General features: G+C 37.5%; 1 protein-coding gene across 1 annotated transcript in view; it reads left to right on the top strand.

Moving 5' to 3' along the window:
• Positions 1–7,717: 7,717 nt before the first annotated feature.
• LOC103067970 (disintegrin and metalloproteinase domain-containing protein 9-like) overlaps positions 7,718–12,426 on the top strand; it is a 31,348-nt gene continuing 26,639 nt past the window's right edge. Inside the window, exons 1-4 of the mRNA XM_015888314.3 lie at positions 7,718–7,909; positions 8,850–8,947; positions 10,060–10,136; positions 11,310–11,388. Of these exons, the coding sequence (XP_015743800.1) occupies positions 7,837–7,909; positions 8,850–8,947; positions 10,060–10,136; positions 11,310–11,388 (327 nt within the window). The 5' untranslated portion in view covers positions 7,718–7,836. The remainder of the gene's footprint in view (positions 7,910–8,849; positions 8,948–10,059; positions 10,137–11,309; positions 11,389–12,426) is intronic.

Raw genomic sequence — 12,426 nt, forward strand, 5'->3', positions numbered from 1 at the left:
ATGATGTGGAAGAAAAGTGAAAGAATAATAAAAATAGAGTGACTACAGGAAGAGAAAGTCTGCGCCCTGCATGAAAGAGTACAGAAGGCAGAGGAATCTCCCTAGAGAACAAATGGAAACTAAACTGAGAAAGAGAATGTGGAAGTTGGCTGGCACAGAGTTATTATGTTAAAAAATGTTACAGAACTTTGGCTTTAACGCTAATGCAAGTATGAAAAAGAATGCCTGATGGAATGATGAAGAGGATGAATGTGTGTGTGTGTGTGTACACACATACACGTGTCTGCAAAAAATGAGGACATGAAAAATATATAATTTCTACAGAGAGAAAAATACAGTTATAAAGCATGTAGTCAAAGAGAACAAGAAGGCTTAAGATTAAAGGAAGCAGAGCAAATGCAGGGTGATTTTGTTGGAAATTTAAAAATTGTCTTGGAAGTAGATAAAAAGAGCTAAACCAGCTGCCAGAAGAATGGGTGGAACTAAGAATAAAAGTGCTGAATTATTTGGGATGAAACTGAAGTGAGGGAATGATGCTAGAAGGAGTATTTTAGAAATCCACTGGTAAACCTTTTTCTTTAGTTCATGAACAAATAATATCAGTACTTTAGATCAGTGGATTATTTCTGGCATTGCAGGAAGGATATGGGTTGTTTAAATCTGCTGAATGGCAATAGTGACGGGGAGAAAATATCAGAGGTTCAGATACACAAGAGTTAGTCAATCCAACATAATACTGTCAGTCTAAATAGTGGCAGAAAATTGCACAGCCTAAGAAACTCAAACTGAGCAACCAGTCTGGAACAGGAAGGTTTCCTTCAGGTGGACATGAAAAAGAAGATGGAAAAACCCAGATTTGCCCTTTTTTCCCCATTATGTCTTCCATTCCCCAAGGAGAGAGCATCTCTTCAGTCTGTTTCCTGTGAGGTAAGGGTAGCGTCCCAACCCAGAGAAGGGTTACAGAATCAGAAGGAAAGATCCAGCTAGAGAAAAGTGAAGTTATATGTGAATTAAGATTTTTAAAAATCTAGATATTCACATCCATACATATTCACATCCATATACAGATTATGATGTGTGATTTATTCTTGACTGCTATGTATTTTAATTTTTGTATTATTGTATTTGTTTTTATTTTCTTTTTAATTTTGTTCACCATCCAGAGTCACTTGTTGAGATGGGTGGACATGCTAAATAAATAAATAAATAAATAATCATTCTCATTCTCTGTGTACGTGTATTAGATGTGTAGGGTGCCCCAATTCATTATGAGTCTAGGTGGCTTTCTTTACCATACCATTCTCCCATGGCCTTCAACTCTCAATTAGCAACTGAAGCTTAATCTACTCTGCGCAAACCCACCATATTCCACCACATCCTTGCATTTTGGTGCACGCTCCATAACAGGCAATAATGCACAATAAAAGCACCATTTTATCTTTTTTTCATTGGTTACACAGAATAGGATGACCACAATTATGTTAATGCACTATTAAATAAAAAACATGCTTTAGACTGAACACTCTTTTACAGTCTGTGTCATCTTTTGTACTTTGCCAGTATTTTCCACCAAGGATATTTCCTCCTTCTCTGATGTTGTGAATCAAATATTATGTGGTTCATTAGGTTTTTTTTTTTTTAATTTCAAGAGAAGGTATTTTGGGCTGTTCTATAGAAAACTGTGAAAGGGACAAAACTTTATTTATTCTGAAGATTAATTTCCTCTTAACTTCTGGCGAAGAGAAACAGTTTAGTTTCATGTTTTTCTTTCTGCTGGCTTGTTTTGCAAACAACTAGCGGACAATGTATGTCTGTATGTGTGTGTGTGCGCGCGCACACACTTGCTCTCTTTTATGAATTTAACTATTGATTCATAGTATAACATAAAAATAAAGGCAAACGATAACAAATAAATACAAATACACAAATCAAGCCAGCAATGGAGAATAAATAAAACACAGATCTGAAGCACCCCATTTCTTCAATAACTAGAAAATAAAAGGAGATCTACCTGGTGCCATATGGAGTGTAATCTGACCTTGGGGAAAGTCTTTTTGAGCAGGTATTGAAAAGGCACAAGCCACCTGTTTGCCTGTCTGATGGCGGCCCCTAGAGGACAGCTTCAGAGGATACCTTAGAATCCAGCTCTGTGAATATGGCTAGTGAGAGGCCATGAGTGCCCTGGACCTAGGCCACTGCATTTAAAAAAAAGAAACCAAACACCCTTTTAAAAAGCCTCAAATTTCACTGGGAAACTGACCAGCTCTCAGTGCAATGCCCTGCCAATAAGTAATTAATTAATTAATTGCTCTTATCTCAAACTGGAATCTTCTAGATTCACTGGACTACATGTTCACCACCTTCAGCTGACTGGGGATGGTCCCAGAGCCCTTCAACACATTTGCAAGGAGAGAAAAGATGTTTATTGTATTTATATAGCTGCTCCAGAATAGAGGTTCTCTAAGTATCTCATAACTAATTCAAGACTGAAATAAAATGAAGAATACAAAATATCAACGGAGTGGTCCCATCCAACAACCTTTTCCAGTATTTCAAATGGGAAATACTTATTGCATAAATAATTGCCACAAGGCTACTTCTGGCAGAATAGAGTTATAGTTAGTATATCAACTTTTGGTGATAACAAGTGTGCTGGATCTAGGAATATTCCACCCAAAATATGAGCTTGATCTTTCAAGGGACTTCAGTTTTCTCAAAAATAGGGTGACTTTTGCTTAGGTGGCAAATGAATGTCATCTGCCATCTGAGTTTTCAGTTCCTTGGCCCTCATCCAAACCATTACTCCACAAACATTGATCCAGAACATCAAGCATATTCTGGACTTCTGGGGAAGCAATGGTGGATTGAAGACCGCTTTCCGTGAGCAGAGCTGATGGCTGTGGTGAAAAGAGGAGCTGTGAATGAATCAGCTCCTTGGAATCCCTCTCCGGATCAAGGAGAGGATTAGGATCACTCACAAGTTTGCTCCATACAGAGGCTCACCCATGAAGAGATTGCAAAATAGTGATCTCTGATGGGTTTAAGAGCTCTGGGAGCCAAGGGAAAACCATCTTGCCTAAGCTGCAGTTCGGCACCTTCAAACGGACACTGGGTTCACCCGCTTTGTCTCTTAACTACTTTAGGAAACTACTTATTGACCTTTTGGATGTTAAGAACTTTCTGAAAGGCAAATTTCATCACACTGGGAAAGCTTCCTTCTACACTGGATGAAAGAAGTTTTATGTAAGTTTAAAGATTAAATAGAAACATTTTAATTTTGGGGAAATAGCAAAAATGTGTGTAGAATGTTGATTTTGGATAGTTAAGGTTGCCAGATGGACTTGAAAGAATATTTCCTGTGGGTTGATTAAAATTTTATAAAGGTATATGTAAAGATTTTTAAATTAACTGTAAGAAATCTTCCTATGGGAAAGTTTTGCTGATTGGAGAATAAAGATATGATAAGAGGAGACTTTGAAGGCTGACTAGAGGAAATCAGAGAGAATTAAAAATTACAATTAAAGGAGAAGAGACTCATTAATACAATGGAGAAATATCATTTGTCTATAGAAGAAATGAAAACTAGATGGGAACAAAGTACTCAGAAATTACTTTCAAGATTGTCTGCCACTATAGAAATGGATATTACAGCGGTTACAGAAGAGGATATTTTACACAATAAAATAGAGACTGAGGCTGATTTGAATGTGGATTTGAAAATGGATTTTAAAAAACACCAGACTACAATCGTGATATGAAAGAAGATGATGTAGATTTGAAAACAGATTTAACAATGACAGACTATAAGAGTGACATGGGGAAAGATGCTATAGTGGATTTACAAATGAAACTGGCTGATGTTTTAATAACTAAAGGAGACATACAAATAATACATGAGGTGACTTGCATAGCTTTTTCATTTTGGACTTACAAAAGGGACCTGTTAAGCTACTGAAGCTGTTCCTGAGAGGAGACAAAGAGAAAAAGCTAAGAAATCAACTTGTGGGACACTATTTGTTGGGATTAAAGACAAAGCTTTTTAAAAGCAAACGGAAGGACTACAAAGTGAACTTATTTGATCAGGATTGAAATATATACATTGTGGTTTCTGGTAGCTATTAATGGAATTTCTTTATGACTAGGACTGACTGATGATGCTTTAAACTGGGGAGAGATTTCTTTTGCTTTATCTCTTACAGAAAGTGGTAAGTTGGAGCACAAAATGGATTTATTTCATTAAGGTTAATATAATAGAACTGAATGACGATTTTTACCATTTTTTTTATTGATAAGAGGTGAGTTATGGGAAGAATAGATCTTTTTATTATTGAAATACTAGAAAAGGTGTTAAGTTATGGGAGTTGTTTATACTTGTCTGGAGGGAGGGGGAAAGCCCGGATGACCCCCTAGCGACCCCTGCTGGTCACACAGCATAACAGCACTAATTGTATAATTGTAAGATGTGTAAGATTGTAAGATTTCACTGTCTCACTGTTAGAATTATATATATGTACTTTCTGAGCCGCTCAGAGTTCCCCATTGGGGGGAGATGGGCGGACAATAAATCGAATGTATAAATAAATAAATAAATAAATAAATAAATAAAATATTTCTCCTTTTCTTCTTCTTTTCTCTCTTCTCTTTTTTCTCTCTCTTTGTTCATTTCTTTTTCTTTTCCTCATTGTTTATATTTCTTTCAGTTTGTATTACTCTTTTATCTTTGTGTTTGTAAATTTTAATAAAACTATTTCTAATTTTAAAAAAGCATCTTCCTTGAATTAGATGAAAGGAACCAGATGTACCTTGTGGATCTGTCAATCTTGAAAGACAGGGGAAAATACAGTAAATCCTAGAGGCTATATAACCTATATTGACAGAGCAAGAATCTTCCACCCCTACTTTCTGGAATCAACTATCCAAGGAATGAAATAATTGTAATAGCATACAGTATCTCTCAGCCAAGCCACTGATGGTATTGAAAGGTGCTGAGGATCCTGGGTAGATACTTCCTGCATTAAAAAAAAAAACCTTTTGAAATTAATCAAATACTGCATTGACTCATAGCTGATGACTGCTTCCACTCCCAAAGCAGTTATATTTTATTATCAGTTAGTGCAATTCTGTAGTTAATATATCAACTATATTCAAGTTTCCACACCCTTCTACATTGTTTCCTTGGCTCAGGAAACCTTGACTCTGCCTGTCCAGGATTTTATAACATTTCATAATGGTGGTGGGATTTCTGTCAGACTCTTGGGCCAGCAGTTGACTTACATAAAATAATTCATGGTAGAATATACACACTTACTTCTTCCTATATGGCAGCAATATCTACACACGGACATCAACAGATGAATGATTCTGAAACCAAAATAACTATATAATCTGCAAGCAAAGATGTCAAAGCTCTATTCGGTCAACAAAAGCGAACTTTGGCTCAGATCACAAAGTCCTTCTTGCTAATGTATAGGTTAAGTTAAAGGAAACAAAATCACAAGACCGACAAGAGAGTTTCAACAACACATCATATGATTACGTAATAAAGGTAAAAGAATAGGTTTAATGGACTGGATTTGATAGAGTGCCTGAAGAACTCTGAACTAAGATTTGTAACATCATTAAACATGAAACAAACAAAACTATCCCAAAATGCAGAAAGTAAAAGAAGAAACAGCTGTCTGCTGAAATGTTGAAAGTAGTGGAAGAAAGTTGGAAAGCAGACACAGAGCCTTTTCTGTGATGAATGGTTTGTTGGAAAGTGTTTATTTTTCTCCTGATGCTTCTTGTTATTTTGTATTGTTTTAAATGGTTTTAATATTGTACACCACCTAGAATCATGATGAGTCAGGCAGCCTTAAACTTAAATAAATAATGTCAGTCAGTCAGGCAATCAGTCAGTCGGTCATGGGTATACCGGGCCACCTGATGTTGATATTGAAGAATCAATGACCAGGAAGCAACAGTTAGAGTAGAATATGGAGCAACCAAATGGGTCATGATTGGGAATGGCTATACCACTGTTGTCCACTCTTCCCTTATTTATTTAACTGATATGCTTAATATATCATGAGAAACACTGGACTAGCAGAAACAGACATTGGGAAAAATGCTGGGAGAAACTTAAGCAATCTCATAGATGCTGATGGATGGAAGTAAGGAAGATTTAAGGAATTTCTTGTTGAAGATGAAAGAAAAGAAGGCAAAAGCTGGGCTGCTGTGCAATATTAAACAAAACAAACAATAAAAGCAAGATCATGTCAACAGGTAAAGCCAACCCAATACAAACAGGAAAAGAAGTTAAAGTGACTTTATTTTGCTGTGCTCTAAAATTCATAGGGCTGGTAACTATAAAGAGAGAAAGACTATGACAGATCTAGACAAAATATTAACATGCATAGATCTCAATCTGGCAACAGAGGTGTGAGGATCATCAGAAAGGCTGAACAAAGAAAGATGGATGCCTTTGAATTGTGATGCTGAAGAAAATAGGTGATGATATATTGGACCACCAGATCAAATAATTCAATATGTGAAGTAAAGTAAGGTTGTTCACTGGAAGCACTAATGTTGAAACTGAAATATTTTAACTACCCAGCTGAAAACAAGAGTCATTGGAAAAGACCCTGATGCACTCAAAAAAGAAGACTGGAAGTTTCACGCTGTCACTGATAATACACAAAAACTCAAAGAAGCAGTTACTGATGGACAATCCTAGCAAAATGATGTCCATTAGATCCAACTCAGAAACAGCAAAAATATATTGTAGGTGATGGACAGATTATTCATCAAGTGCACGCTGGCCATTATCCACCACTGTTTTATTTCATTGTTGTTGTTCTTTGTTTTGCTGACTTTTATCTGCCTGTTATTAGCAAAGCATCAGAGAAGAAAATGCAGTACCTTTAGATGTGTAGGAAACTTTCAAGACTCCCTCTCAGGATGAACAATAGCAGAGCTGGAAATTTTACTGCAATCCTTTGTGGTTTGGGGAAGGCATGTATATATGGCATGAAATATATATTAATATTTAGCTTTATTTATATACTACACATCTATAACTTCCAACTTCCAAGGTTTATTTTTAGGAAACAAAAACGAATAAGGACAAAGACCGCATGGAGCAAAAGGGGAACTGCCACAGAGGTCATCTTAACCAGCAACCTCAAGCAGTGTTTCTCAACCTCAGCAACTTTAAGCTTTGTGAATTTAGCTGCTGGCTGGGGAATTCTGAGAGTTGGAGTCCACCCCACTTAAAGTTGTTGAAATTGAGGTACGCTGATTTAAACCACAGTATTGTTGCGCTACTTAATTTCATTAGCGTCTGGGTCTGGAATTTGGTCTTTACTTTCAAGGAAAGCCCCTCCCTTCCTTGAAGTTTTCAGCCTTTTGGAATATAAATGCACTAGGGGGACGCGCTCTATTTAAAAGAGCGTAAATGGAGATTTGTAAGACGCCACTGCGGATTTGTTAGCTTGCCATTACCGCCGTCAGAAGCAACACGGGCCTGCGATCGTCTAAAAATCGTCTGATTCTCACTTCCTTTTGCGAAAACTCCCCATCTCCGTTAACTTCCTAAAACAGCTTCGGAGGAAATTTCGCTGCGGCTTCGCCCCGTGCCCAGCTGCCTATCAATCGCGGAGCGCGCACGTGGTCATGCTCAAAATGCTGCGGAACGAGTTTGGGCCGATGAAGACCAGCACTACCCCTTTCGTGGGGAGGGGTTTGTGAACTCCTCCTGCTGGGCGCCTAAGGTTTCAGGGCAGTTGTTTACCAGCCGCCGTCCGATGAGCTTCTGGGCCGTTCGCACCGCGGTCGGCGAAGCTGGAAGCGCAGATCATGTTAGCAGCCTGGTACCTGAACTTCGTCACCTTGGGACTCAGCGGCGTGGGAAAACTAGTGTTAGCCCTGGGCAAGTAACGGACTTGGTTGGCTTTCGGGCTGCTTAGGGAGTATGAGAGTGGTAGCTAACATAGTCAAGCCGGAGTTCTGGGAAATGATCTTAAGGTTCCTTATATGGAAGGAAATGCTGTCAGTCGGACCGCTTCCCAGTAAAGGCGTTTTCAGTGAAACAAGAGTTGAGTGGCAATTGTGTTTTTCGCGCAAGGGGAGCTGTGAAGCAAACATTTCGTGTTTCCTGATGCAGCTTTCAGAACCGACGAGATCATAGTCTCAAAGACTTACGTCGAGGAAAAGATTTAAGGGATTTTGAAGGGAGAGGTCTGCCTAAAGTCTGTTTTTTGATAATCAGAATGAAATACTATGCTCTGTGAGTGTGGAGAGAAAGAGAGAGAGAGAGAGAGAGAGATTATACACAGGTTTTCATACACCTGATTACTCATTTGCTCACAATCCCATTTCTCTTGTCAAGTTGTCTGCAACTCTAGCTGTCCAAGAAACTTTCACTGGTCTTGCTGAATTAGTTTCATGTAACTTTTCATGCTTATGAACAAAGTGTAAAGGTCAATAATAAATGAAAGTGGAGAAGATGGATTTGACACTCCCAACACTCCAGGCCTGGGTATAGAAGCTTCTGCTCTCCAAGCAAGAATTGCCACCACCCCCCCCCCAATATCCTTCTCCACACTGCAAATCATTGATACCTGTATCTTCTGAGTAACCTGACTGCCTCATTCCGGTTTCAGTCCTACATCAGTTTAGCCACTCTCTGCATCCAGTGTGCCTTTTAATAAAATATGTTAGTCTAAGAAGGTGCTACTAGACTGCTTTGGATCTGTGGATTCTCTTAGTCACTCTAAATATGTTTCTGGATTCTTTATAATTATATTTAATAAAACTATGACGTTATTGGGAAATCTCTCTATACATACTTAAAAACATTTTATTTGTAGGTGGACATACTCAACAGATCTCTGTGCATTCTACATATGAGATTATAATTCCCAGAAGATTAATAGACAGGGAGAAGCGCTGGACACATTTTAATGAGGTTTGTTTCTAAGTTATTTTCATTCCTGTGATGCTCTTCAGATAATATGCTACAGTATTTAACAATACCTATAAGCAGACAAGGCAGGCATTGTTGGTCCAATCTATGTCCCACTCATTAAATGTAATCAGGAGGAATAATGGCACTGTATTGATTTAGTTGCTATTGCCAGCCAATTTAGGGTAGTGCAGAGTATACCACTAGTGTTAATATGCAAATACCCTTTTATCACATGCAGTTCTTTTCATCATGCTTGCTAGCCAGACGTGGCAATCCTATCATTCGGTTTAGAGGATTCCAGTGATGGATATTCCAAGATATCTAAAGCCTGGATGCTACAACCCTGCCATTAGAAGAAAAAAACTTTCCTTCCTTCCTTCTGGAAAAAAAAAGAGCCTTTATGTCAGTTCTAATCTTGAGATTAGGAGGCAGGAGAATATTGGGTCCGGCAGATCCCTTTGGGCCCCTCTGATGTCTTGCACCCAAGAGACAATGGGAGGAATTTTATTGCTCCATGGTTAGAGTTCTGTCTCTAATTTTGGAGGGAGGAATCTGAACAACCAACAATCCATGGATCACTCAGATTGCAACCACAGATCCAGTGCAAAACATGATGGGAAAAGGTTGCAACCTATTCTAATAGCCATGTTGGTCCATGACAAAATCCACTGAGCTAGCTACAACTGTGACAATGTAATTTTAGTTTTCAGAGAGCTGAAATGAATGGGTCTGGCATTATTCCTTGCACAGGATGACTTTGTAGTTATGTCAGCATAAGCCACACAGTGCACTACAATACAATCTGTAGGCTTGGAGTAATGTATGTGTTGCAGATCTATGTTGGGGATTTATAATTGTATACATATGTATATGGGTACACCTGGACACACACACATGCACACACACACACACATTTTGTATTTATGTTGCAGAAGATACAGTAAAACATCTTAAAACTTATGTTAAATGCCAAGCTGGAGTGAGCTGTTTGATTTGTTCTCTGCTTAGAAAGTAAACAAAGCAGCATAGGATTTTTGTAAGCAACAGCACCATTTCAAGGAATGGTGAAGTATATGTTAAATTATATATTTATATATATGATTATATTTCAGGAACGCTTAGATGATCAGCTGTCTTACCTGATTCAAACTGGAAATGGAACACACATTCTGAAATTAAAGAAAAATAAGTATGTTATATGCAGTTCTGAATCCTTTTTCATTTTTATTTTAACTTATCTTTTGGGAGGTATGCAAATCTCATTAAAACAAGCAGTCTGAAAAATAGAATAGAATAGTCTGAAAAGCAAAAGACCAAGACATCTATGTCTGTGCCCATAAAATCTTACCTTGCAGTCATCGATGGAGTGCCTCCATGTCCCTATTTCCATGAGATGCATAACTGGATTAATGAGATGATTAAATGTGACTTAGAAACAGCAAAACAAATTAATTGAATAGGGTAGTTTCCTTTCAGTAAGGAAATCTCACAGGGTTAGTGGCTGACTTGAGTAAGCATGCCATAGGAATAACTCATGAGAGATACTCAGAATATATAATACCTTGACAATGAAAGGCTGCTTGCTCAAAATATCTGGCATTTTAAGAATATCAATAACTATTGTAGAACTAATTTTGGCTCACAGATATAGCAGGACTACATCTAGTACTAAATTCCAAGGAACTGTGTAGCTATTCCTTTTTTTCCACCTTGGTTTTCACTTGAAACATACATTATGAAAATAGTGGTAGAAAAAGACCAAAATATTATCAATGCAGGATAATATTCCTTGGCCTTTATAAAATGTTATGAATAAAGCAGGCTAATTGCACAATAAAGGCTTCATTGAGAACTCCTGGGTGTCTCAGATTTAGATAATGATGGTGTTCTTTTTTGCTCCTATTGATTAGGGAAAGTCTTAAGATGATGGAAGGATACAACACTGTAGAACTACATTCTGACCACTGACATGTGCAATTGAAAAGTTGACTGCTATCCTACATGGGATGTTTCTGCTTCTTGTATTACTACAAGAATTATTATTAATTATCCATTATTATTGTATTATTAATTCATTCCATGATATACATTGTAGCTTAACATTACATGTTGGCTTAACAGGATATGGCACTACCATTGCTTAAAATGATTACATTTTCCTATTTAAAAATGCTTGAATGTTTACCTAATTTTTTTTAAAAATCACATTCATCTTATATTTCATTAAAGTATTGGTATGTTGGTAAATTTTATTATTGTCTTCGACCAGCATATTAAAATATTGTATTGTTCTGATTAATTGCTGAATAACCTGCATCTTGAAGTATCATTTTGAATTCAAACACATTGAAATGTGTTGCAGAAACCTTCTTGGGAAAGAGTTCACAATATATACCTATAGCCAAGAGGGCGAGTTGGAGAATACTCCTATTGAAACCCAGGTATGTTGTGGTATCTGTGAAGAACTGTGTTCTGTTGAATAGGCAACTCTCTATTCCAGTGCAGTTAAATTGGGGTGGTATAAATAGTACTATATATACCTTCTTGAGCTCCTGAAGAAAATGTAGAAGATAAATGAATAAATAAGGGTTTGAGTTATAGAAACTCAATGGCCATACTAGCTGGGCATGGTGTGAATTGTATTCTAGCACGTGTGACACTTAAGGGGAGGATAATGTCATCTCATTCCAGAAAACCAGTTTTCTGAGCCAGGGGCTATTTTGTCACATTTGTTTCTTGAAATACACTATATTTCCTCCTTTGCTAGGATGATTAATAGTCTGGGAAGTTAAGCAATATATCTTAAGAAACTGTATTCTTTTTCTACCTGTATCTTTAGCACAGAACTAACATAACCAATTTCAAAAGAGACTTCATTGCTCAATCTAAACCGGTCTATGAATCTAAGCTCCAACTTTTTCTGCCTGATGTTCTAGGACTCCCCCAGAGAATAGCAACCCCCAGAATACTCTTCCTATGGGGAGTGGGAGGGATAGACATCATGGATCTAAAAAATACTGTACACTTCACTTCCTTTGAGGGTCAGCTCCACTCATTAGCATCAGTGCCAAATGAGAGTTGAGTAATTTACTTGGTAATTTGTTATCTAAGTTGACTTTTCTGCCAATAACTTTATCTGCTAATAAAAATGCCTTTTCAAAACTGTAAAAGCTGGCATTCTAGGGCGTTAGTGGCTCTGAGAGGAGTGTATTCAAAGCTCAGAAAATTTTATTCCAAAAAGGAGTGGAGAATTACAGACCTGATCTTCCAACAAACCCCCCTAAACCGTGGCTTCTCACAGTTTGGGCTAATTAAAACATTAACATGGTTGTCTTGGCTGAATTTTATGCAAAACATAGTGTCACAGACTATTCACCTGTCTTGAGTTTGGCTGTTCTGGAGCCCCAAGGCTTTTGAGGTTTTGACTATCAAATTATTTCATGTACATTTTTCTGCAGATATAGCTAGCTAACCCCAGC

This window comes from Python bivittatus, unplaced genomic scaffold, assembly GCF_059951505.1.
Source record: "Python bivittatus isolate LINGU-HERP-01145 unplaced genomic scaffold, Pbiv_v1 ctg000980_np1212, whole genome shotgun sequence".
NCBI classification, from domain to species: domain Eukaryota; kingdom Metazoa; phylum Chordata; class Lepidosauria; order Squamata; family Pythonidae; genus Python; species Python bivittatus.